This window comes from Malus domestica, chromosome 06 (assembly GCF_042453785.1).
Source record: "Malus domestica chromosome 06, GDT2T_hap1".
Classification (NCBI taxonomy): domain Eukaryota; kingdom Viridiplantae; phylum Streptophyta; class Magnoliopsida; order Rosales; family Rosaceae; genus Malus; species Malus domestica.
This window is the reverse complement of record NC_091666.1, coordinates 24,458,908-24,484,816: the sequence shown is the minus strand read 5'-3', so window position 1 is coordinate 24,484,816 and position 25,909 is coordinate 24,458,908. Positions and strand designations below refer to the sequence as shown.

The window sequence follows — 25,909 nt, the reverse complement described above, 5'->3', positions numbered from 1 at the left end:
TCTCGACAGGTTGCGTCGACAGAATTTGAAAAATTGTCTTTATATTACTCATTAGATTGGATCGGCATATGTCTATATATGCTTACATGTGCGCAATATTATTTGACGATAATAAGCCCACTAAGTGTTCGACGAAATGCCCTAGTAAATAAACTAAGACTTTTTTTTTGCGCTCTTCCCGCTCAGTTTCTATCTTAAAGAATTGTATTTAACACTAAGACCCTCAAGCTTTGATTCTTAGATCCGCCACTGCATGCTACGATGAAATATCTCAATTATATTGTTTGATACTTAATTCACATTCTAAAGTTCCATCATCTGTGAGGTTGGTTGATGAAATGGCTGCCGGTCAAAACAATTTGTACAAAAGCGCTCTGGAATATAATTGATGAGTCGACCGCTCTATAAATACGAGCGACCAACACTGCATCGAAATGAAATCTATATATTAACACTTTAACAAGAGGATTTTGATAAGTTTTTATCAAATTTTAGTAATCAAAGTGATAAAAATAGTATTTACTACTACATCATTTGTTTCTCCTTGAACAAAATGTTAAATTCGCTCAATTTACTGACGCATCATAAGGCTGTATTATTATTTTTCTCGCATACCGATGTCGTAAGGTCATCTTCTAACGAAATGGCTAAACATAGCCCTATATAGAATTATGGCACTGCAAAATATTATTTTTAAATAAATAATGTCAGGCAATGCTCATATACTATTTTCAGTCGGAAGCTAAACATAGCCCCCTCAATAATTTACTAGTTTTAAGTTGATACTTTAAATTTAAGGAAAACTAATGAAAATGACTTGAAAACTTTAAGTTTTAACGATAAGGACAAAATAAAGGGTAAATTGAATAGTACCATGATTGACTGTTTAGTGTAAAAATATGGTTTTTCGTTAAAGTGAACAATATCAAGAGCTTTTCATTAAAGTTCCCTTAAATTTATTGGTTAATTAACTTAATTTAATTAAACTATCGTTGGATGTTTTTAAATCTTGACGTTGAATTTAAATCAATTATTGAAATTGAGGAACTGGAATCTAGAAAAGGCTAAGAAATTTCTAATGACTCCATGCTTAACCATCAGTGGGAGATAAAAATTTTGAGCAAATCAAACCACTTATTCGTTTTGCGACCTTTAGCGGCCCTCCCCAATAGAGATGGCCTAACGAAGTAAAATTGGGCCAAATTGGGCCGGACCAATACTAATCTCCCCGCCATTGCAGCGCGCTCCGAGAGTCCGACCCTCCAAGTCTTGGATCTACTTTTCCAGTCCTTCTCTCTCTCTCTCTCACTTACAGAGAGGAGAGAGAAAGAGATTCGCATATCAAGATAGAGACTGTAGAGAAAGAGAGGGAGAGATGTATGGATATTAATATCGCAAATAAAAAATAAAATAAATTATGATTTTTTTTTTAATTTTAAATTTCTATAATTCATGCCTTTCATGGAAAGAGAGCGAAATCTCAAAAACAAAGAAAAAAACAAAGGCAGTTTAGAGAGAGAAAGCTTGAGAAGGAAAGAGAGAGAGAGAGAGTGCCGAGGGTTTTCAGTTCGGTAATGGTGATTTAGGCCTGAAGGCGACGGGAGGACGGGTGATTGGAGAAGGGGCTTATTGGAATTGAGGGTGAGTTTTTTCATTGATGCTCTTCGGCGGGGGAGCTGATGGTTGGAAATGGATCGTGTTCGCGGAGGCTAGCACCGGCGCCGGTGGCGGTGGTGGTGGAGGGAGAAGCGGCTGGCACCTCGGCGGCGGCGTCGGTGGCGGAAGCGGCTTCTGGTCTTGGACTGCTTCCTCCAATGTCGGCTTAGCCGTCGCCGTCACGGCCATGGCCGGTATCGCCTTGGCCGCCACAGTCGTCTACTCTCGTAGGTAAAGCAATACAAAAATTCCCAAAAAAATTACTGAATCGAAATCGAAGTCCCTAATTCGTTGTGAGAGCAAAACCCTAGATTCTTCAATAACTAGATATATTGATAGGTAGACAAAAACACACATAGATGATTACGCATCAGAAACAACCAATGAAAGCCCTACGGCGGAGTCACACTTCTTCTAATCCACCTCCACCGTCAAATTCCACATCTTCACCGTCGTCAAATTCAACATCTTCACCGTCGTCAAATTCCACATCTTCACCGTCACCGTCGTCGTCATGGATTCATTTGCGATCGGTTTTGTTAGTCGTTGCTTCCTCGTCTTCCACACCAGTTTCCACTGATCGGTGAGTTTTCACTGTTCTTGTTCTTCCCCCTTTTTTCCCCTTAAATTTTGTCCTTTCAAGTCTACTTGGTTACTTAGAAATTGTATGAACAGGAAGAAAAGCTGAGATTCCACATTTTCTAAGCACTCAGATGGGGGTTTTCTAATATTTTTTAAATTTGAGATGTAATCCTGGAGCTCTATCTAGAAGTATCCAATTGATTCTCGGTGTCGAAAACTGTGCTATTCAAGTACTTATTCCTAGTCTTCCCTTACTCGGCTCCCGTAGGATTCAGATTCTGATTATTGCTTCCTTGCTTTTCTATATGGGTTAGATTGAATTGTCCCGTTACTAGTACGCATTAGTTGTGGAATGTCGGAAATGAAATCGGGTTTGAGTAGGCTTTTCTTGCCACAAATTTAGAGGTTTAGTTCTTCTGTTGTCTCTGATTTACAATAAAAGTGCTTTATGGGTTTCCTGTTTAGTCATAAACCTTTCACTGTCCACAAAAATTCTCTCTACTTTGGTGGCAATGGTTCTCTGTCCTTTCGTAGTGGACCTTATTTTTATAGGTGAATTGCACATTGTTCTTTCTGGAGATCTTCGTGTCTTTTGTGTACCACTTTGGATTATTAGTTATGTTTGTTTTACTTATACTTCGTGCAGTGAAGTCTGATCACATTTATTTGTCTCTTTCTTCAGGGGCAGTCTTAAATCACCTTGGTCCCGTAGGAGAAAAAAACATGCCCTTCTACCCAAACAATGGAAAAGTTTATTTACACCAGATGGGAAACTCACTGATGGGGGTCTCAAGTTTTTAAAGAAAGTTCGCAGCGGAGTATGTTCTTGACTTCTGTCAGACCTATTTTTCTATTTTCCATCTAATTGACTTTGTATTTGATGTATGTTTTACAGCTGTTGGATATTAATCACTTACTTTCTGATGCAGGGTGTTGATCCAAGTATTCGAGCTGAAGTGTGGCCGTTTCTTCTTGGAGTGTAAGTATTTTCATATCTATGCGATTGCTTTAATGCTTCAAGTTTTGTATTTGTTAAGAACTTCTTGTTAAAGTGATGACTGGTTGCCTGGTCCTGGGGAATGCTTGGTTTGGGGAGCCTTGCAGGTGTCTGCTATGAATTATGATGAATTTTTCATCCATCACCCAGATGTACTTTTAGTCTTTTCTGGTGTGCCTTAGCGCTGTGTTTTCCGAGTGCTTTGGAATACATACACATTTTGTTTGATTTTTTTCTTTGGTTTCATTATGTACATCCTGTGTGATTTTCCTGGTGGCTATGATTTGGTACAATGGGGAGGGATGAAAAACCTAAATGTGTTTGTTTTAAGTTCCAACAATTATTAAAGCCTGGACCCCCATGCATTGTATGTTCTGTTTTTATGGATGTTTTAGTCTTGATTAACATGGGAACTGGCATCTGAGTGCATGGTGTTAAATTGAGTTGAGGAATTTTTCTTCCTATTTTCTTTTTCATTATTTTTCTAGCCTAATTTGCATCTGGAGGCGAAGTTTGGACCTTTGATTCTGGTTTGGCATAATGAAATATGGAACCTCATCTTGGTTGCCTTGTAGTCTCGCAAGAAATATATAGTTATAAAATGCTTTTGCGCCCTTTTTTTGTACTGAAAAAGGTTTGCTTGTGGATTTTGGTACTGGCTGATTTGACATTGATTTGCTCTTTCTCAACAGCTACGATGTGAACAGTTCCAAGGAAGAAAGAGAGACTGTTAAAAAACAGAATAGGTATTGTCTTTTAGTTTTTTGCCCTTCTCCTGTATGTTATATGCATTTGAGATTAGTACATAAATTTTGTACGGCATATTCCTTGTCACGGCTCCATATCTCTCTCATTTTCTGTATATGTGCATGTTTTTCTTCTTCACATTGTTCACACTTTCTTTATCATTTGCAATGCAGAAAAGAATATGAAAACTTACGGAGACAGTGCTGGAGAATTTTAACACAAAGTGATAAGAGCTTGAAGTTGAAGGAAACTTCTGGTAACAGTAGCACTGAGGGCAGTGGGGATTTTAGTCAAGTTTTAGATTGTTTTGACCAAGGGGATGTTACAAGTGCCAGGAAATCCATTTCAACTGAGGGTGGAAACCAATTACCCAAGGATTCGGATAACCCTGTAGGCAATCAAGCTGTTCAGACTTCTGAATCACTTGAAGCAGATGGTGGGAAAAGTGGAGTCACCTGTGAAGATCCCTATGCTGCCTATACGGAATCAACTGATTCTGATTCCTCTGAAGAATCTGATATCACTCGACCATTACTATCCACTGATGTTACTGAAGAAAATTATGTTGATGACAAGACTAAGGAGAGCTCTTCTCCCTCCAATATAGAAAACAAGCCCAAAGTCCACTCAGCAGAAGATTTTGCCACATGGCAGAAGATCATCCGCCTTGATGCTGTGCGTGCAAATGATGAATGGATTATTTACTCACCATCACAGGCTGATGTGTCAGAGATCAAGGCACGAGGACTAGCCGAAAGTGTCGGGTTAAAGGATTATGATCACTTGGAGCCATGCAGGATTTTTCACGCCTCTCGCCTGGTTGGAATCCTGGAAGCCTATGCTCTGTATGATCCTGAGATTGGGTACTGCCAGGGGATGAGTGATCTACTCAGTCCTATTATCTCAGTGGTGGAAGAGGACCATGAAGCCTTCTGGTGCTTTGTGGGTTTTATGAAAAAGGCACGGCATAATTTTCGACTGGATGAAGCAGGAATCCGGAGGCAACTTGGCCTTGTCTCGAAGATTATAAAGTGCAAAGATGTTCCTCTCTACAAACACCTGGAGAAGCTTCAAGCGGAGGATTGCTTTTTTGTGTACAGAATGGTGGTGGTTCTCTTCAGGAGAGAGTTGAGCTTTGAGGATACGCTTTGCCTCTGGGAGGTAATGTGGGCAGATCAGGCAGCAGTCAGGGTGGGGATCGCCAAGTCTGCTTGGGGAAGGATTAGGCAAAGAGCCCCTCCTACTGATGATCTCTTGCTCTATGCAATAGCAGCCTGTGTGCTACAAAGAAGGAAGACTATAATAGAGAAGTACAGCAGCATGGAAGAGATCATGAGGGAGTGCAATAGCATGGCGGGCCGTCTGGATGTGTGGAAGCTTTTAGATGATGCCCATGACTTGGTGGTGACTCTTCATGACAAGGTTTAGAAACACCCAATGGTAATACTGGGCATTGGTCTTTTCCCTTCTCTTCTTTTGCTTTCTTGCCCGTCCCCCGATTCTCGTTTACATTTCCTTATTTTTGTTGCACCTGGCGAGGATCCCTTTGATAACAAGGGATGTTGAGGTGAGTTTCACACTTGCTTGAAACAAGCATCTGATAGGCAATTTCTGGATTGGAGTAAATTATGGATTTAGTATATAATGTATTGCCCGCACTCTCTTGCTTTTCAGAGTGGCTGTGGCAGCAATGCAGATTAGTAACTCAGATCAACAACCTGACACTGATTTATGAATGAACTTTCTCCCGTCTTTTGAGTTATTTGTATTTTTGGTGGTAGTACATGACATTTAAATGGTACCGTGTTACGGGGAGATTAATCTCAGCCTGATTGTATAGTCCTTGTATCTATCTATCGATCTATTTCTCTCGTCACACGATGATGTGGCGAGGGAGATAGACTGTCACACAAGGGAATACAATTGGTTACAAGATAGATTCTCTAGTAAAGGTGCTATCTTCTTCTGCGTCTCATGGTTCAATCCAACATTTTATTCATGGACGTGTAGATGTAGTTGGAACTTTCTTTTTTCTACTTATTTGCTGTTTGTACTTTGTACCAAACACCAATCCAGAAAACTGTCTAGCACATGACAGCTTTATACCTTTAGAGACCCGCTGAAGGGTCGTTTTGAGGCACCCCTATTGAAGCATAAGAATTTCTCTTCAACCAGGAGATCAATTGCAACACTGACACGTGTAATAAAGCTCCTACAATCCTACATCGACCACAGGTGGAAAAAGGGGACTCTCCACAACCATAAAAGGAAATCATTTTCCCACAATTAGGCTTCTTCTGATCTAAGATTTCTTAATCCATTATCATAAGTCACTAATTTCTTATTCCTTTATATATTATCTTCGCTGGGTGACCGAAGCAAACCTTGCAAAGATCACATCTTCATATTCTATGTTATTCCAAATTTAACCTAATTTCGTATGCAATTAAAGGAAGCTTTTACAATTCACTCTCCCATGGTTACATCTTAAGGTAAAGGTCAAATACATGCAATGCTTCAACCTTGCATGTGCCAATAAAATCCATAGGTCAAATTCTGAGTTGACAATTTATTCGGATAAATTTTTTAATAGGACAACTTAACGATGTCATTTATAAAAAGACATACATAATAAAAGAATGTTATATGCGAAAGTTAAAATGCATGGTTAAACGCAATGATCAAGATCGTTAAGATCATTTAAGCATCCATATTTATTAGAAGAAAAATGTTTTAACCTACCAAATCATTTTTTACTGGTTTTGTTTTTCAAGTGAATTTTTTACTGTGGTAACAGTACGTTTATGACATGGTTACTTTAATTAACTTCTCCGGGCTCCGTACGGCCGCTTAATATTTTCAGTTTATTTTCCTCAAAGTCCGTAACTTTGAACAACCAGCATTTTTCTCTCTCTCTCTCTCTCTCTCTCTCTCTCCAACCTCTCTGTAACTTCACAGTCGGATCACTCTTCGAATTCCGATCCCTCCTCCGATCTCCCGCAATGTCCACCGCCGAACAACCCCCCGCCCAGAACGGACTTGAACCAGACCAAACAAATCCGAAACCCGAATCCGAATCAGAACTAGTGCCAGATCCTGAAGCTAAACCGGAGCCAGCGCCTGAACTCAAAGCTGAACCAGCACCGGCGCCAGAACCCAAAATTAAACCGGAACCGGTGCGCGAACCCGAAGCTAAACCCGAGCCAGTGACGGAGGCCGAAGTTAGACCGGAACCCCTACCCGAACATGAACTGGTGGTGGCAGATGGCGGCGATCCGAATGTGAAGGAAGTGATCGAAGCCTCGATCCAACCGCACGGCCAAGGAGCTGCGCACCCGGAGCTGAAGAAAGATGAAGGAAGCCGTACATTCACGATGAGAGAGCTTCTTAGTGGCTTGAAAAATGACCAATCTAACGAGGTCGCTAATGATTCCAACTCCCCTTACAGTTACAGGTTCGCATTCCTTCATTTGATTTTAAATTTTGGTTTTTTGGTAATGTAATTTTGCAAAATTCTGTTTGTTGTGCTTGAATTTTGGTTCAGTGTGGAGAAATAGTCCAATTGGTGATTTTTTCCTGCAGTTCCCACTTTCGGGTTTTGGAAAACTGGAATTCACAAAGGATGATAGAATTATGAACTTTGAATAGGTTATGATGGATTTGAATGTCTTTGTTTTCGACGAAATTGATCTGTTTTAGGTGTGGATCAATTTGTTAGTGAATGAAATTTGTGTTTGGGGTGGTAAAAATGTAAGTTTTGTATGGTCATTGTAGTGGTTAATGTTAAAAGTTGTAACTTTAAATTGGGTAGGTCGATTTGCATGTTACTGTTTTCGACAAAAGTTCTCAGTTTTAGTCATGGATCAAATTGTTAGTGTGAATAGAATTTGTTTTGAGGGCCGAAAAAATGTAAGTTTTGTATGGTCATTGTTGTGGATCACCTTAATACTTTGTTAACCATTTTTTGACAATTTATTTGGCGATTTGTGGATTGAATTGTATCAGTGAAGAAAGCCCACAAGAGCAACACTCAGAGCAGAACATTGCTGCAATGGAGTTGATCAACAGTGTCACTGGTACCGATGATGACGGTCGGTCTCGCCAACGGGTTCTTACTTTTGCTGCCAAGAGGTACTGTCTTCTTTTTCTTGCCTTCTTACTTGTCAGCTTGTAGGTAATAGTATAATCCTATATTTTACTACTGAAACAAAGTTTGAGTCCTTTGTAGCGTGCATGATCATACTTCTCTTTTCTTTGTTTCTTTTACGGTACTTTGCGATGTTTGCAACCGCACAATGTCTTTTAGGTGTCTTGCTTTCCCGGAATTCTTATTTGTACATAAATTTTGTAGGTATGCTAGTGCAATAGAAAGAAACCCACATGATTATGATGCACTTTACAATTGGGCGCTGGTTCTTCAGGTTTGAGATACTCTCCTGCTCGATCTTTGGTTGCATTTAGTTATGGTTTTTGCTTATCAAATTTCAACTAGATGGCTTTCTGTGAATTTAACTATTTCCTTGATAGGCAATTGTGAGAATGGTGTTATTTTATATGGGTTTGGAGGCACAAGGTGTTGATTTTAATCCCCCTTAGTTGATCATGTTTATCGATAGTCTCCGGTGTTATGCAAACTTATAAGATGATGCCATGTGAATATATGAACAGTTTAGTAAACACGCCACACAACAACAACAACAACAACAAAGCCTTTTCCCACTAAGTGGGGTCGGCTATAAACACGCCACACACAAACATAAAATTTTTAGCGAGGTTTGGTGAACTTTGCCTACTCCTTGTGTGATCTCTCTTGAGAAATCACTTGCACCATGGAGAATAACAACTAGGTTACAAGAACTTATTGAAAGCCCTTATGCTAAACCCCAAAACCTTTCTTTAGATCTCTTTATCACTCTTGGCTCTCTACCTTGTATTTTCTCTGCTGTTCGTGTTAATAAATCAGCCCCAACAAGCCTATTTATAGCACACACACCAATTTTTACATGCCTTACAAGTATAGGATTCCTAAATTCTCTTAGAATTGGGAAAACTAACTTATTTTCTAATCCTAAACTGATTGAGATTAAAAAGAAAAACCTATTTCCCAATTCTTATGGGAGATAACCTGTGCACTTTCCTTTTCTCCTTTCCAAACACCAATTGGAAACCTAAACCTGTTTGGCCTTTGTAATTTGATGAGCCAACTCACAACACATGGTAGTAAGAATAATATGCTCACTGAAACTTGGTCTACCCTTATGTGCTGTTTACTAAGCTAGAGTACCATTCTACATTAGCCAACGTTTTCCAATTGGGTCATTTGTGTGGAATGAATAAGGGTATAAGTCTCTTCATTATGTTAGTCTCTCCTCCAGTTATGTGCCTTTAGTTATTTCAGCTTCTCTCTAAATGATTAAATAATGTGAAGTGTCACTTGAAATTTTTGTTTTAAAGGACATTTTGTCTTCCCCTTAGGTGAACCAGTGTGAATTTACTATCTAAATAATCCTCGTCTGGGATGCAGGAAAGTGCAGATAATGTTAGTCCAGATTCTACTAATCCTTCTAAAGATGCTTTGCTTGAGGAGGCTTGCAGAAAGTATGATGAGGCTACCCATCTGTGCCCAACACTTCATGATGTATGTTTGCATATCCTTTTACAACATAATCTCATCAAATAGCTAGTGAAATTAGTAATCTTGAAAGTGCCATGATAGAGTTCTTCAGAAGGAGTATGTATGTGTGTAGATGATCTTTCTATAATTTCTGATTAGTTATCTCACTTGTGTAACTCCGCCTATGTCTTACATGGCCGGTCCCAAGCCCGGATAAAGGAGGAGGGGGAGGGCGTCAGGTAGTCGACAGCCGGCACTCCATGATCACGTCGAATCCTTATGAAAATGAATCCAGAACAAAATCGCGCTAAAGCTAGGGCGTCACCCGTAAGTGGCGCGCTGTGTGGCCCGAGCACAGTGATAAGTGAGCAAGGGTCGCTGTATCTCCATCGGCACCCGGATGCAGTGTTAAATGAGCAAGGGGGCCATAGAAACTTCTTTTCGAACGACTCCACTCAAAGTTGTTTGGGAGCATATGCTCCTATCAACTTTACCCGGGACACACAAAAGAAGTACTTTGATCCTATTAGACAGGGGAGGGTGAAGAAGCTAGGACAGAAGGGTAGAGTTCAAGAGAGCAAAATGCGTTTAGGAACGTGGAATATAGGAACCTTAACGGGAAAATCTATGGAAGTAGTGGAAGTTATGGTGAGGAGAAGGATAAATATTATGTGCCTACAAGAAACTAAGTGGGTTGGTAGTAAGGCAAAGGATCTAGAAAACTCAGGGTTTAAACTTTGGTATTCGGGCACAAATAGAACGAGAAACGGTGTTGGCATCATCGTGGACAAGACCTTGGTACAAGATGTTGTAGATGTCAAGAGGGTAGGAGATAGAATCATGGCAATCAAGATTGTAATAGGACAAGAACTTATCAATGTGATTAGTGCGTACGCACCTCAAGTAGGGTTGGATACGAGTTCGAAGGAGAAATTTTGGGAAGATCTTGGAGACTTGGTGCAAGGAATTGCTCAGACGGAGAAGTTATTTATAGGAGGAGATTTAAATGGACACGTGGGCAGGGAGACAGGCAACTATGGAGGTTTTCATGGTGGCCATGGTTTTGGGGAGAGAAACGAGGATGGGGAAGCTATCTTGGATTTTGCAATGGCATATGATCTCTTCTTAGCCAACACCTTCTTTAAGAAGAGAGAAGAACATGTGATCACCTACAAGAGTGGGTCGTCAAAAACACAAATAGATTTTCTTCTAATGAGGAAAGGGGATCGTATAACTTGTAAGGATTGCAAAGTTATACCAGGAGAGAGCGTGGCTAATCAACATCGCTTGTTGGTGATGGATGTACATATCAAAAGAGTAAGACAAAAGAACAATACTTGGAAGTGCCCAAGGACTAGATGGTGGAATCTAAAAGAAGAAAAACAAGTCATTTTCAAAGAGAAGGTAATCACCCAATGTGTGTGGGATAGAGAGGGGGAAGCTAGCCAAATGTGGGATTCCATGGCTAGTTGTATCCGAAAAGTAGCAAAAGAGGTATTAGGAGAGTCCAAGGGCTTTGCCCCACACCAAAAGGAATCTTGGTGGTGGAATGAGGAGGTACAAACAAAGGTGAAGGCTAAGAAGGAATGTTGTAAAGCCTTATACAAGGAGAGGACCGATGAAAATGGTGAAAGGTATAGAAAAGCGAAGCAAGAGGCGAAGAAAGCTGTCAGAGAAGCTAAGTTAGCGGCTTACGACGATATGTATAAACGACTAGATACCAAAGAAGGAGAGTTGGATATCTATAAACTATCTAGAGCAAGGGAAAAGAAGACAAGGGACCTAAACCAAGTGAGGTGCATCAAGGATGAGGATGGAAAGGTTCTTGCTACAGAGAACGCGGTTAAAGACAGATGGAGAGGTTATTTTCATAATCTTTTCAATGAAGGACATGAAATGAGTGATTCTTTAGGGGAGTTGAGTAACTCAGAAGAGTGTAGAAACTACTCTTTTTATCGTCGAATCCGGAAGGAAGAAGTGGTTGTAGCTTTGAAGAAGATGAAACATAAAAAAGCAATAGGCCCAGACGATATACCAATCGAAGTGTGGAAACTTTTGGGAGAGACAGGTATAACATGGCTCACTGACCTTTTCAATAGGATTTTGAAAACGAAGAAGATGCCAAATGAGTGGCGAACGAGCACTTTGGTGCCTATCTACAAGAATAAGGGTGACGTACAAAATTGCATGAACTATAGGGGTATTAAGCTAATGAGTCATACAATGAAGCTCTGGGAGAGAGTCATTGAGCATAGATTGAGGCAAGAGACACGGGTTTCGGACAACCAATTCGGGTTCATGCCAGGGCGCTCAACCATGGAGGCAATCTATCTCTTACGAAGATTGATGGAAAGATATAGAGATGGGAAAAAGGATTTACACATGGTCTTTATAGATTTGGAAAAAGCGTATGATAGGGTCCCAAGAGACATTCTTTGGAGGATTTTAGAGAAGAAAGGAGTACGAGTAGCATATATCCAAGCTATAAAGGATATGTATGAAGGAGCAAAGACTGCCGTAAGAACTCATGAAGGACAAACCGAAAGCTTTCCCATAACTGTAGGATTACATCAAGGCTCATCCTTAAGTCCTTACCTTTTTGCGTTGGTAATGGATGAGTTAACAGGACATATTCAAGATGATATTCCTTGGTGTATGCTTTTCGCAGACGATATAGTGTTGATAGATGAAACTCAGGAAGGGGTAAATGCAAAGCTTAACCTTTGGAGAGAAGTGTTGGAATCTAAAGGTCTTCGCCTAAGCCGATCAAAGACAGAATATATGGAGTGCAAGTTCAGTGCAAATGGAGGCCAAAACGAGTTAGGGGTGAGGATCGGAGATCAAGAAATACCAAAGAGCGACCGTTTTCGTTACCTAGGATCTATCTTGCAAAAGAACGGAGAATTAGATGGAGATCTCAACCATAGAATACAAGCTGGATGGATGAAGTGGAAGAGTGCATCCGGCGTGTTGTGTGACCGCCGTATGCCACTGAAGCTCAAGGGAAAATTTTATAGGACGGCAATAAGGCCGGCGATGCTGTATGGCACAGAATGTTGGGCGGTGAAACATCAACACGTACACAAAATGGGTGTAGCGGAGATGAGGATGCTTCGTTGGATGTGTGGGCACACGAGAAAGGATAAGATTAGGAATGAGGATATCCGGGGTAAAGTAGGAGTAGCCGAAATTGAAGGAAAGATGAGAGAAAATCGGTTACGGTGGTTTGGACATGTGCAAAGAAGGCCTACTGACGCTCCGATTAGAAGATGCGACTATGGGACAGAGGTTCAGGGCCGAAGGGGTAGAGGAAGACCTAGGAAAACTTTGGAAGAGACTCTAAGAAAAGACTTAGAGTACTTGGATCTAACGAAGGACATGACACAGGATCGAGCACAATGGCGTTCTAAGATTCATATAGCCGATCCCACTCAGTGACTTGGATTTTCCAAGTCTCCAACCGAGAAGTTTTCCTCACTCGGGAAATTAAGGGAACACTACCCCAACCTACATGCTCCACTCAGAAAGCTTCAACATACAAGCTTCAACATACAAGCTTCAACAAAAGAAAATTCAAAGAACTTAGCGAAGAAGGCTTTGGTGTATTTAACACAATATGTTGAAATGAAGGAAAGCTTATTTATTGATATTCCCGATAAGCTACAAATATGTACATATACATGAGTCAAAATAAACACACAAGAGGAAGCCTTCACAAAGGTTGCTTAGGAGAAGTCTCAGCAGTCGGTAGAGCCCCAGAAAGAGAAGGCACCGGAGGGGGATCATTTGGAGCCTCAGTACTGGACAGAACCCTAGAAGGAGGAGGCATCAGAGGTTGATCATTTGGAGCTTCATTACGCGGTATAGCCCCAGAAGACGAAGGCAATAAATGCCTTTGGAACAAACCCACAAATCTCTGATGATCAAGTAAAACCTGACCATCAGTTTCCTTCATCTGGTCAAGCTTCCTCTTCATGTTTGTAGCATAGTCATGTGCGAGCCGGTGCAACTGTTTATTCTCATGCTTGAGCCCTCTAATCTCCTGTTTGAGACTCATCACTTCAGCCGCCAATGATTCAACTTGGCGGGTTCGAGCAAATAGGCGTTGGGCCATATTAGACACAGAACCTGCACACTGAACACTGAGAGCCAGCGAATCCTTAACAGCTAACTCATCAGACCGTTTGGAAAGTAGTCTGTTATCTTTGGGAGTGAGAAGGTTCCTGGCCACCACCGCAGCGGTCATATCATTCTTCATCACGGAATCCCCAACGGTAAGAGGACCAGTAGGGGAGACGAAGGATGGGCGCCATATGTTGTCTGGAGAAGGCGGGGCTGCCTCTTCAACAAGGTTCAAGTCAAAACGACGGTCGGAGGGGCCAGACATTTTCAAAGGTGTTGAAGAGAGAAGAGGTCGGACAAATCAAGATCTTAGAAGTGCAAGAATGAAGCTTCTACTGGTGGAGATTCAAGTGTGCTTTGGAACTTAATGCCAGCCCCTATAAAAATCTGCACTCGACGGAGCTTCAGAAATCGAAGAGGCGCCTGCTCAGAAATCGAAGAGGCGTTTGCTTTCTCAAAAGTTGGGCTACTTAGAGATCACGAGGGTTGATCTCAGAAATCGAAGAGGTGTTTGCTTTCTCAAAAGTTGGGCTGCTCAAAGACCACGAAGGCCGATCTCAGAAATCGAAGAGGCGCTCGCTTTCTCAAAAGCTGGGCTCCCCAGAGACCACGAGGGCCGATCTCAGAAATCGAAGAGGCACCTACTTTTCCAACCTTGTCAGCACCTGTCACACGCACACTCAGCTTTGCGGAAATTATGGGCATTCTGTCAAAGACTTCTGGGGAAGTAGAAAACACATGAATCTTACTGTTCAATCACCCATTTCCCACACGCAACAATAGCTCATGGGTACCACAGATAACTTTGCCAAAGTTCTCTGCCAAAGTTGAGCACGTGAAGCTTGCAGCTCCCACTACATCGCTCTGACCAAGAAGGGTAAAAGAATAGCAAAGAAACAGCACTAACAAAGTTTAGACCCATAAATTTTGAAGGTCTAGCTACCATATTATTACCCACAAGGGTAAAGGAACAGTACCACTGCTGGATAATTGGAAAGTCCCTGTGTGTCAACCTCTGTGCTTCGTGGCAAGGTAGACTAGCAAACATGCCCAACCTTTACTCACATTCGAGAAAACACTCCCAATAAGATTGCTTGCTCCAAAATCGAAGATGCACCGTCCTCCGAATCTAAAGAGCCAGACTCCCAACATGACTATTTTCTTAAAAATCGAAGAGAGGGTAAAGGAACAGTACCATTGCTGGATAATTGGAAAGTCCCTGTGTGTCAACCTCTGTGCTTCGTGGCAAGGTAGACTAGCAAACATGCCCAACCTTTACTCACATTCGAGAAAACACTCCCAACAAGATTGCTTGCTCCAAAATCAAAGAGGCACCGCTCTCCGAATCTCGAGAGCCAGACTCCCAACATGATTACTTTCTCAAAAATCGAAGAGACACTGCTCCCCGAATCTCGAGAGCCAGACCCCCAGCATGATTGCTTTCTCAAAAATCGATGAGGCATCGTTCTCCGAATCAATCGAAGAGGCGCTCGCTTTCTCAAAAGCTGGGCTGCTCATAGACCACGAGGGCCGATCTCAGAAATCAAAGAGGCACCTACTTTTCTAGCCTTGTCAGCACCTGTCACACACACACTCAGCTTTGCAGAAATTATGGGCATTCTGTCGAAGACTTCTGGTGAAGTAGAAAGCACATGAATCTTACTGTTCAATCACTCACTTCCCACACGCAATAATAACTCATGGGTACCACAGATAACTTTGCCAAAGTTCTCTGCCAAAGTTGAGCACGTGAAGCTTGCAGCTCCCACTACATCGCTCTGACCAAGAAAGGTAAAAGAATAACAAAGAAACAGCACTAACAAAGTTTAGACCCATAAATTTTGAAGGTCTAGCTACCATATTATTACCCACAAGGGTAAAGGAACAGTACCACTGCTGGATAATTGGAAAGTCCCTGTGTGTCAACCTCTGTGCTTCGTGGCAAGGTAGACTAGCAAACATGCCCAACCTTTACTCACATTCGAGAAAACACTCCCAACAAGATTGCTTGCTCCAAAATCGAAGAGGCACCGTCCTCTGAATCTAAAGAGCCAGACTCCCAACATGACTACTTTCTCAAAATCGAAGAGAGGGTAAAGGAACAGTACCATTGCTGGATAATTGGAAAGTCCCTGTGTGTCAACCTTTGTGCTTCGTGGCAAGGTAGACTAGCAAACATGCCCAACCTTTACTCACATTCGAGACAACACTCCCAACAAGATTGCTTGCTCCAAAATCGAAGAGGCACCGCCCTCCGAATCTCGAGAGCCAGACTCCCAACATGATTACTTCCTCAAAAATCGAAGAGACACTGCTCTTCGAATCTCGAGAGTCAGACCCCCAGCATGATTGCTTTCTCAAAAATCGAAGAGGCATCGTTCTCCGAATCTCGAGAGCCATATACCACAGACCACTTTTTCAAAGTGCTCTGACAGAGTTAAAACATGTGAAACTGGCAGCTCCTACTACTGTGCTATGACCAAGCAGGGTAAAGGAATAGCATTACTACTTGTTGTTAGGGAGACTCCTATATATGTCGACCTCCATCCCCAACGGACAGGCAGACTTGCAAAAATGCTCAACCCTTCATCATATCTGAGAGGGCACTCCCAACAAAGCCTTTCGAAATATTCAGCTTTCTTTCCCCCCGATAATACCTCTGCAAACAAGCTATACTAGAGCAAGAATATCTCATATCATCAGGGTTAAAAGCAAGAGTATCCCATATCATGCTTTTTCCCTGTCTTTTCTTTTGGCCTTGTTTTTACCTGCAAGACAAGGAGAAAGAGAGCAATCAGTCAGCACTTGGAATCAAGCTTCCAGCCAGGAACTGACTGCCTGGAACCCCTTACCTGATTACTTACCTGGCATTGCTCTCGAGTACTCATCTTCAACATCTTATGTTTCCAGGGAAGATTCCGCATCTGCTTGAGGAACAGATAGGGCAAGTGCGAAGGATACAAGGAAGCATGTGGAGACAAGCGTAACAGCACACGTGCCGATACATCCATTACTCTGTCAAAAGCAAAAGTATCCCATATCAGCAGGGTGGAACGTACTCTAGATTTGATGGACTTGTTTTGACCCTCAAATTCTTCAGTCGGCCTTATACTCTGGAGGAAACCAAAAAACCCTCCAGCTCAGTTCAAGAATAAGCCTGTGGAACGTTACTTCTTCAAAAGCAAAAGTATCTCATATCATCTCTTCTCATTTTTCTTCTCTTTATCCTTCATGCTGCTGCAAGATGGGGAGAAGGTGAACAATCAGTCGGAGCTCTGATTGCTTACCTTGTCTGTCACCTCTTTCAGCAGACCCCCTAGCTCGGCGACTTGGGGGACTCCTACTACATGGTTTGTATCGCGCTTGACCAAGCCTGAAACTACAAGTAAGCTTCAAGTGAAATTGATACATTACCTTGTGCATCTCCACCAGTTAAAGATACCACCCCTGGATGGAGGAAGAGTACTTCCAGAGAAGATGCCACATCTACCTATGAGACAGATAAGGCAAGTCAAGACGACACCACACTCCGATACTTAGAAGTTTCGTGATTACGAGATCATTCTCCCACAATATTTCCTAATGTCATTTGTACTAAATCATTCACTTGTACTCACTAAAGGAGAGCTTGAACCTATGTACTTGTGTAAACCCTTCACAATTAATGAGAACTCTTCTATTCCGTGGACGTAGCCAATCTGGGTGAACCACGTACATCTTGTGTTTGTTTTCCTATCTCTATCCATTTATATACTTATCCACACTAATGACCGGAGCAATCTAGCGAAGATCACAAAAAGCGACCGTTTTCGCTACCTAGGATCTATCTTGCAAGAGAACGGAGAATTAGATGGAGATCTCAACCATAGAATACGAGTTGGATGGAAAGAGTGCATCCGGCGTGTTGTGTGACCGTCGTAGGCCACTGAAGCTCAAGGGAAAATTTTATAGGACGGCAATAAGGCCAGCGATGTTGTATGGCACAGAATGTTGGGTGGTGAAGCATCAACACGTACACAAAATGGGTGTAGCGGAGATGAGGATGCTTCGTGGGATGTGTGGGCACATGAGAAAGGATAAGATTGGGAATGAGGATATCCGAGGTAAAGTAGGAGTAGCCGAAATTGTAGGAAAGATGAGAGAAAATCGGCTCCGGTGATTTGGACATGTGCAAAGAAGGCCGTCTGACGCTCCGGTTCGAAGATGTGACTACGGGACAGAGGTTCAGGGCCGAAGGGGTAGAGGAAGACCTAGGAAAACTTTGGAAGAGACTCTAAGAAAAGACTTAGAGTACTTGGATCTAACGGAGGACATGACACAAAATCGAGCGCAATGGCGTTCTAGGATTCATATAGCCGACCCCACTTAGTGGGAAAAGGCTTTGTTGTTGTTGTTGTTGTTGTTGTATCTCACTTGTGTGAGTGTGAAAATAATGCGTGATTTTTACTTTCCAGGCTTTCTATAATTGGGCTATTGCTATCTCTGATCGGGCAAAAATGCGTGGTCGTACAAAGGAAGCTGAAGAACTATGGAAGCAGGTTAGACCATAATTCAGTGTTTCAGCCTTGCAAGATAGAAGTTACTTTCTTTTTCCATGTCTTAAAAAAGTTGCTGCTCTTGTTATTCTCCTGCTGCGGCTGTTGTGGCAACTCTTACACGGGGCAGCTGGATTCTGACGCTTGGAAGTTGGATGTGACTTTTTAATATTCAAGATATAATAGCATAGAAACATGAGCAATTTGATACTCTTTAGTTTATTCTTTTGTAAAAAACTAGGCCTTTGGACTAGGTGATCTTTTGGAGGTTTAGGAAACTAGGAGTTTGCTTCTTAAATCAATTTTGCTTCTCCTTAGATGTGGTGGTGCTGGCATCAAGTGGCGATAATTCTCATTTATTCCTTGCCGAATCATAACCAACTGGATTTTTAATCCCTAAAGAAAAACATAATTTCGAATAAATGAAGTGATTTTTACCACCCCTTGATTTGATTTGCAGGCTACAAAAAATTATGAAAAAGCAGTGTTGCTCAACTGGAACAGTCCCCAGGTATGACTCAATAAATTGTTGTATTAGGCTATTCCTATTTCTTATGATATCCTACGAAAACCAACGTTTTATACAATTATGAAAGAGAAACAGATTATGAAATCCGGGAAAAATGTACTTATTTGCGTTGTCTCCTTTGTATCCTATTACTAAATCCGTGTCATATATTCCAGGCACTTAACAACTGGGGACTTGCTCTGCAGGTATCTTAAATTGCATTAGTATTTTATTTTAATTTAACTTATTTTAGAAGAAATAAAATCTTTTTAAATTTTCTTCTCGCTCGGCATATAATTATGTTCCATGTCATGAACTCCAAATTGATTTTTTTTTTTTAATCAATTATGCAATTTAGGAACTCAGCGCAATTGTTCCTGCACGGGAAAAGCAAACAATTGTAAGATCTGCAATAAGTAAGGTACCATATAATAATTTTTTGGAGATATCAGAATGATTGGATAAATGTGGATGGGAAACCATAATATTATTTTCATCTTTGAAGTGTTTGTTTCTCATTTATACTGTCATGACTCATGTCATTTTCTTCTGGTGCAGTTCCGCGCAGCTATTCAGTTGCAGTTTGATTTCCATCGAGCAATTTACAATCTTGGAACCGTATTGGTTAGTTTGTTACTTATCTTAATAATTTTAGGATAATGTGATACTCCATTCATAATTTAAAAGGACTCTCAGTTTCCTCTATACTGGATAACAAGAAACCACGGGTTCTCTTATCTAATAATCCCCCGTAAATTGAATTACCAAACCTTGGTCTTTTTCTTACTTGCAGTACGGATTGGCTGAGGACACACTAAGAACTGGGGGATCTGGACACCCCAAAGAAGTTTCACCTAATGAGTTGTATAGTCAATCGGCTATCTACATTGCAGCTGCTCATGCTTTGAAACCAAATTACAATGTAAGGTTCCCATAGTTTTCTTTCTCAACCAATTTGATTTGATTTTTATTTGGAGAAAGGATAGCCCTTCAGTGAGAGAGACGTAAAATTTAGTTGGTTTTATTTTTCCTTTAAAGTTTAAGGATATTCACTTTTATTGTGTATGCTAAGTTTTTGTGTGATTAATTATTTACAGGTTTACAGTAGTGCCTTGCGGCTCGTGCGATCCATGGTAAGAAGTTAAGAACTAATACCAACTTCAGTAAACCCTTTAGCTTCTGTATAAATATTTTTGGTCAGTTATGAGGTCGGGTCTCTACTGGTTCACCATTGAGAAGTGGTCCTTATGACAGAGCCATACACGATGCGTGTTCCTGATTTTTCCCTGATCTTCAGGACTTAATTTTCCCAAATCTTTCGGTGGTCATACCTTGATGTCTGCTTAATCTCGTTGGTTGAGAGATTATTTTTTTGGTTTGCTGACATGATAATTTCTAATCTTTACAGCTTCCTTTACCATATCTTAAAGTTGGATATCTTACCGCACCACCAGCGGGAAAACCAATTGCACCTCATAGTGATTGGAAACGATCAGAGTTTGTTTTGAATAATGAAGGGCTTCAACAGGTAATTCTTTATCGTTTTAGTGTATATCAAGCGAAGAAAAATCATCAGCACATTCGATAACTGAATTAGTTATAGTAACTTTCCTTGCTTGTGCCAAGTATATTCTTTATGCGTTTGTTACTTATTTGTGTTCTTTCTGTTCATCTACTTCCTTTCAGCAGGTTAGCAAAAATGAGCAAAAGCATGTACCCCAAGGCATCTCAAGCAGATCAGTAGAAGCAGCTATAAAAGTTGCTGTTCCCGATATCGTTTCTGTTTCAGCATGTGGAGATCTGACTTTACCACCTGGTGCTGGCCTCTGCATCGATACAATTCACGGACCCATCTATCTGGTAAGGAACTCCCTTGGCAACAGATAAAATTCTTTATACGAAGATTAAGTTCTTTGGTTCTTTGCGATGGCATCAAATCATAGAAATTTTCCGGTGGTCTGTAAAGTGCATGAAAAGTGGACTAAAAACATTGCATTTATATTTGAAAACCCGATTCTGATGCGAACATTCTACCTCCAGGTTGCCGATTCATGGGAATCCCTTGATGGATGGCTTGATGCAATCCGTCTAGTTTACACCATCTATGCGCGGGGTAAGAGTGATGTTCTGGCAGGTATTGTAACAGGCTGATTTAATGTAGTTTTTATGCATCTTTTATTGTATCATCAGTTCCTTATTTTGTTTCGAGTGATGGATAATTTTCCGATCGAGAATGACTTGTTCGAATAAACTCTGTATATCATAAATTTTTTTGACACGATCAAATACAATTTTTCTCTGCGTAGTCAGAATATTTTCAATAGTGGACCTCGTTGCTCTTTCAATCTTCCAGAAAACTCAAAGAAAACTAGCATTTGCACCTCTTTTTGCATCTTTTGAAGATGTCTGTTTGATGTCTGCATCTCATTCTCATCTCAAAACTGACCTCAGACGCCATCCGCCTGGGCTGGATCCGGCTGAGCTTCCTCATGCTAAAGAGTGTCATACTGAATACTTAAGTTTTACCTCGTATTCCTTCGGTTTTCCCTTCGCATAACGTACTCTCTCTCTCTCTCTCTCTCTCTCTCTCTCTGTGATTTTATCCAGCAAAAGTGAAAATGCAGAAATATTTGCTTAAGTGGTGGTGAATCACTCACCAAGATGAAATTTTTATTAAGGAGGATCGGATACAACTTTCAACAATTCTTCGGTCCGCTAAATACACATATATATGTAAATGTATAAGCCTTTTCACTCTAGGAACCCAAAAATTTCATGCACATTGGGGGTTTTACTTTGGCCAGAGCAAGAATGGAAGCGGGAAGAGTCCACAACCCTTCGCCGCAAATCAATCCGGAAGCAACCGCCGGAACCATCAGCACGGCCTTCTTGCTGTTAAGCTTGTGCCATACAAACACAATCAGACTCCCAATGCACATGTCTATGGCAAAGTATGCCCCGACCAGAAAGGGAACGCCCATGACCATCGGAAGTGGCATCCATTTTCCAATCTTAGGCGAAAAGTCTCTGACTAGGTTAACCAACACTGCGAACGCGAAAAAGCCGTAGCAGAGCTGCAGGCAATGCTGAGGCAGCGCCGAGAAGCCTTGAACGCCTAGAATCGCCATGTTTCTGTAGATCAAGGCGTACGGAGCTTTGAATTCTCCGTGCGGGTTTCCCACATCGAATGCCTTGTAGAATAGGAAGAAGCTGAGAGGAGCTGTCACACAGCCTAGTAAAGTGCCAATGGCTTGGCTCACAAACATTGCTCTAGGAGAGGTGAAAGTTAGATGGGCTGTCTTGAGATCTTGCATCAGAATGCATGCCACGGAAACCACCGATTTGATGAGACCGCACCCGGCAAGCCCTGCCACCACACCGTGCTCTTTCCCCGTCATTGCTGCCAGCACGAAGAGGGCAACCTTTCCGTAGTTATAAGCCATGTTTATATCGGTTAGACCAGCTCCGTACGCATTGCAGAATGCAAGAGACGGAGCAAGCATGTAGGCTACTATAACATAATACCATTTAAGCTCCGGGAACATCATCGGGATCGCGATTATCGAAATGATTGAAAAGACAACGTATCCGGCGACTGCAACCCACGTAGGGATGTTTTCGCTGAGGAAGATTTCGTTCTGTTTTTCTTCAATCGGCTTTGCCTTGCGCTCGACATCTGCAGGGAGAAGAAGTTGATTAGCAAAAGCTTCAACTAAAACAACACAGCAGCAGCATCAAACAAAAGGAAATTCAGAGGCTGATTCTATTACCCAATGGGAGATTCTTGTTCTTCAATCTGACATGAATATTAACAATGGTGCAAGCCAGAATCTTGATGAAGTTGTACATCCCGTCACCGAGGATTAGGGAAACCGAGAGGAAAACCTTGTAACCGTATAAACTCTTCATGTCGTATTCGTCTAAACTCTCCGAGAACCAGTGTCCTTTAAGCCGGCCAATGAGCGGCCACATTACCCCGAAGGAGAGCACAGATCCGAGAAGCAAAGACAGGTTTACCAGATGGGAGCATATCATGCCTGCTCCCACAAAAGTCATGCTAAAATCGAAATAGAATCTGCATTTTGGTAGCAGCAAATTATGAAGGATTAGTAACAAGAAGCAGAAGCAGGGAAAGCGAAACGATTGAGTGATAAAAAAATTCGTACGTATTCTTCCACGCTTGCAATCCGAATGTCGGAAACTGCGAGAATCCGCATTCTTCTGTGGCACTGTAAAACCACTTGAAAAATCCCCACAGGAAGCTGACTGAAAAATACTTCATGAATCCGTGTACTTGCTTCCTGCAAATCATCATAGCTTTGCCTGAGTTTTGATTCTAATGGGGTGCTTTAAGAGCAGACCTGGGCGTAGCCACATTAGTTAAAGCGAATGTGCTCTTCCATATGCACCCGAGTTAAAAATATTTATGTGTACATGTATATACACACACACACATAAATATGGATTTCAAAGGAGTGATAAAGAGAAGTGTTGGCAGACGTTTACTTAGCCATCTTATCTCCCTGAGTGTGGAAGCCATTGATGAGAACCGCAGTTGCCAAACCACTTGGATAAGTCAATTTCAAGTCAACTATCATAATCTGTAAAAAGAAAAAACAAAAATTCTATATGAATATCTACTTTAAAGGAAAAAGAAAAAATATTTATCTTCTTGAAGTCTCATCGAACAAGTAACTAAAGAAGGCAAGGAGCTTGCAGCTCAAGTGATTAACATCATTTATCCTGAGTTAGAGATCTTGAGTTTGAATCCTCAAGTGATTAACATCATTTACTCTGAGGGAAGAGGATGCTCTCCGGATCCACTTTGTGGGGATTCTAGGGAACATCATTTACTCTGAGAGAAGAGGATGCTCTCCGGATTCACTTTGTGGGGATTCTAGGGATCCCCACATCCTAGCCGTTTATTGTATACCGTATAACCAGTTTTTGTCGGATACTATTTATGTTAAATGATCCGCACGATGCACAATAAATGATTAAGATATGAGGATCCCTAAAATCCCCACAATTTGGATCCGGATGGGATCCAAATCCTACTCTGAGCATGATTTTAAAAGTCGCAAGTTGGACGACAAACAGAGGCCCAGCGCATAGGCGTCTAGGCGGGGACCTAGGCAATTTTGTTTAATTTTAGTTAAATTTATTATATAATATATAAATAAATGTCTATATATATTTTTTTTAAATACATAATTGTATTGTGATACGTAAATCGCAGAATAGAATGACATATACATTATAAAGTATTAGAACATATTCAAAACATGAGGAACAAGTATATAATAAGTGCTCATCCAGGTATTCAACAAGTTTTTTACAATTTATTGAAAAAATAAAATGCAAAATGATAATTATCTAATTTCTATCTAAGTGAGAGTCGCGACTTAAGCGGATGCCTAGGCAGGTTGGGCCTCCTTTCTTAATTTTCAAACGCATAGGGACTTAATCAGGGCATCAGTCAACCGCTTAATGGCTAGGCGGTTATTTATAGAACAATGATTTTGAGCCGGAAGTCCTGTGTTTGAATCCCCTCCCAAAGGGAGTAGGATTATCTCTCCTCCTATTCTCATCTCCTTCCCTCCTCTCCTTTCACATATTACTTTTTGTCTTCTTCTTGCTATTACAAAATTAACACAAATTTTTAAATGACTTAATCGTAATCGTTCAAACAAGATGAGAGAGAGACTAGGAGAAGAGAGAATCCTACTCCCTCCCAAAGACGAGAAAATACCAAGAAACTAAAGAGTACAAGATCTGTACCTTTCTCAGAGGAATCAAGACAAAAAGGCCAACAAAGCAGACTAGAAAAAGGAAGCCAGTCATCCAACCAAGCCCAGGTTCCTTAACAGCGGTTGCAGAGTTTCCTTCTGTGTTCACACCTGAGAGCTCATATGTCTTCTTGTTTAATCCCAACAAATAAGATGCAAATCCACCTGTTTATCCAAAAATGTACAAAATTAAATAATGTTTAAGAAAGATTAATTAAAAATTAATATAACACATAAAGAAAAACAAAAAGTACCTCCCACAGCAATACTATAACAAGCAACAGCACAAGTCTGAATCATAGTATTCTCCTGCCGAGTGAAGGGTTTTGATTTGAATCCGGCCTTCTTGAGCAGGTTCGTCCACGTTCGGATGAACACGAAGGCGAGGAGAGCAGCGGAGACATTGAGATTAGGAACAATCCCAGTTGTGAGGTTTAGCTTCATGGCTATCACACTGAACACCGTTCCAATCACTATGCTCGCGACGACTCCCCGGACTGTTAGCTGCTCTGTCCACGGAAGGATAGTCCCAACCAGCCCCTCGGGATGAACTATCGTGTCTTCTTCCATGTCATCTCTCTCTACCTCCTTCTTCTCTCGTGGTTCCAACTCCATGTTCATGGCTTCAAAGTCCCTGTTGCTTGTTTGTTAGGCAATGGGAATAAAAAAAGAGTTTCAAATGGATAGCATGAAATCCATTTTTTTCCTCTATCAAATAAAAAGAAGAGAATGCAGCACGAGAACTTCTCGAAATGTCACTTATGCATGAACTTACCGTCGAGTTGTTATATTTTAGTCCTTTTTCCACCTTGAGCTTAGCTACAATAGATGGTACGGGACTGGACTGGATTGACTTGGCTATACAATTACAATTACATAATCTTGAAAAGTTGATAAAAGTATTTGGTGGTGCCTATTGTAGTGAGCTAGACAGGAAGAAAATGATGCTTCCTTGGTGAAATATATAGCCCACAAAGTGGAGAAATTACTTGGACATGTTTATCCTCTTCAATTTTTATCGGCTCACAAACCTACAAATTCCAAAACCACATGAGTATATCTTATCACTATAAAATTTCAGACACTACAAATATCTCACGTTATGGTCTTTGTTTTTATATATAATTCAACCACTTGCATAAGTACCAACCAAATAAATAAGAATTTCTGTAGTGGTAGGAGGGCAAACTGTGGCAGAAAGTGCTTGATATAGAGTAGGGCAAATGGATTACAATATCATAATTATGGGTCCAAATGATTTACCGACTTCACGGGAAGTACTTACATACACTCTTCAAACACTATTATTGATGTTTTTGTCCAATAATACAATATATGCATATTAATTTTTTCGCATGA

General features: G+C 41.0%; 3 protein-coding genes across 4 annotated transcripts; 2 read left to right on the top strand and 1 right to left on the bottom strand.

Moving 5' to 3' along the window:
* Positions 1 to 1,302: 1,302 nt before the first annotated feature.
* Positions 1,303 to 5,744, top strand: LOC103437422 (rab GTPase-activating protein 22-like). 2 transcript variants are annotated; one of them, XM_070823594.1, is made up of 5 exons: positions 1,303 to 2,239; positions 2,921 to 3,056; positions 3,168 to 3,217; positions 3,928 to 3,981; positions 4,156 to 5,744. In XM_070823594.1, exons 1-5 carry the CDS (start codon positions 2,016 to 2,018, stop codon positions 5,408 to 5,410), a joined length of 1,719 nt encoding a protein of 572 aa, XP_070679695.1. In that variant the 5' UTR covers positions 1,303 to 2,015; the 3' UTR covers positions 5,411 to 5,744. The 2 variants fall into 2 exon arrangements, with proteins under 2 accessions (XP_070679695.1, XP_070679694.1); XM_070823593.1 differs by having other exon boundaries at positions 1,312 to 1,887.
* A 1,090-nt stretch (positions 5,745 to 6,834) lies between these two features.
* On the top strand, positions 6,835 to 21,082 carry LOC103409634 (protein HLB1-like). Its single transcript, XM_070823591.1, has 14 exons — positions 6,835 to 7,436; positions 7,988 to 8,113; positions 8,334 to 8,403; positions 9,507 to 9,620; positions 18,173 to 18,256; positions 18,714 to 18,764; positions 18,938 to 18,967; positions 19,120 to 19,182; positions 19,320 to 19,385; positions 19,555 to 19,683; positions 19,859 to 19,894; positions 20,170 to 20,289; positions 20,451 to 20,621; positions 20,802 to 21,082. Exons 1-14 carry the CDS (start codon positions 6,985 to 6,987, stop codon positions 20,910 to 20,912), a joined length of 1,623 nt encoding a protein of 540 aa, XP_070679692.1. The 5' UTR covers positions 6,835 to 6,984; the 3' UTR covers positions 20,913 to 21,082.
* Positions 21,083 to 21,390: 308 nt separating this feature from the next.
* Positions 21,391 to 25,678, bottom strand: LOC103437421 (metal-nicotianamine transporter YSL1-like). The gene is made up of 7 exons (XM_008375890.4): positions 25,326 to 25,678; positions 24,805 to 25,184; positions 24,543 to 24,715; positions 23,268 to 23,362; positions 22,928 to 23,062; positions 22,532 to 22,836; positions 21,391 to 22,437 (listed from the first exon to the last, which is right to left on the bottom strand). The coding sequence occupies exons 2-7, from the start codon at positions 25,169 to 25,171 to the stop codon at positions 21,518 to 21,520; spliced, it is 1,995 nt and encodes a 664-aa protein (XP_008374112.3). The 5' UTR covers positions 25,172 to 25,184; positions 25,326 to 25,678; the 3' UTR covers positions 21,391 to 21,517.
* Between the last annotated feature and the right edge of the window lie 231 nt (positions 25,679 to 25,909).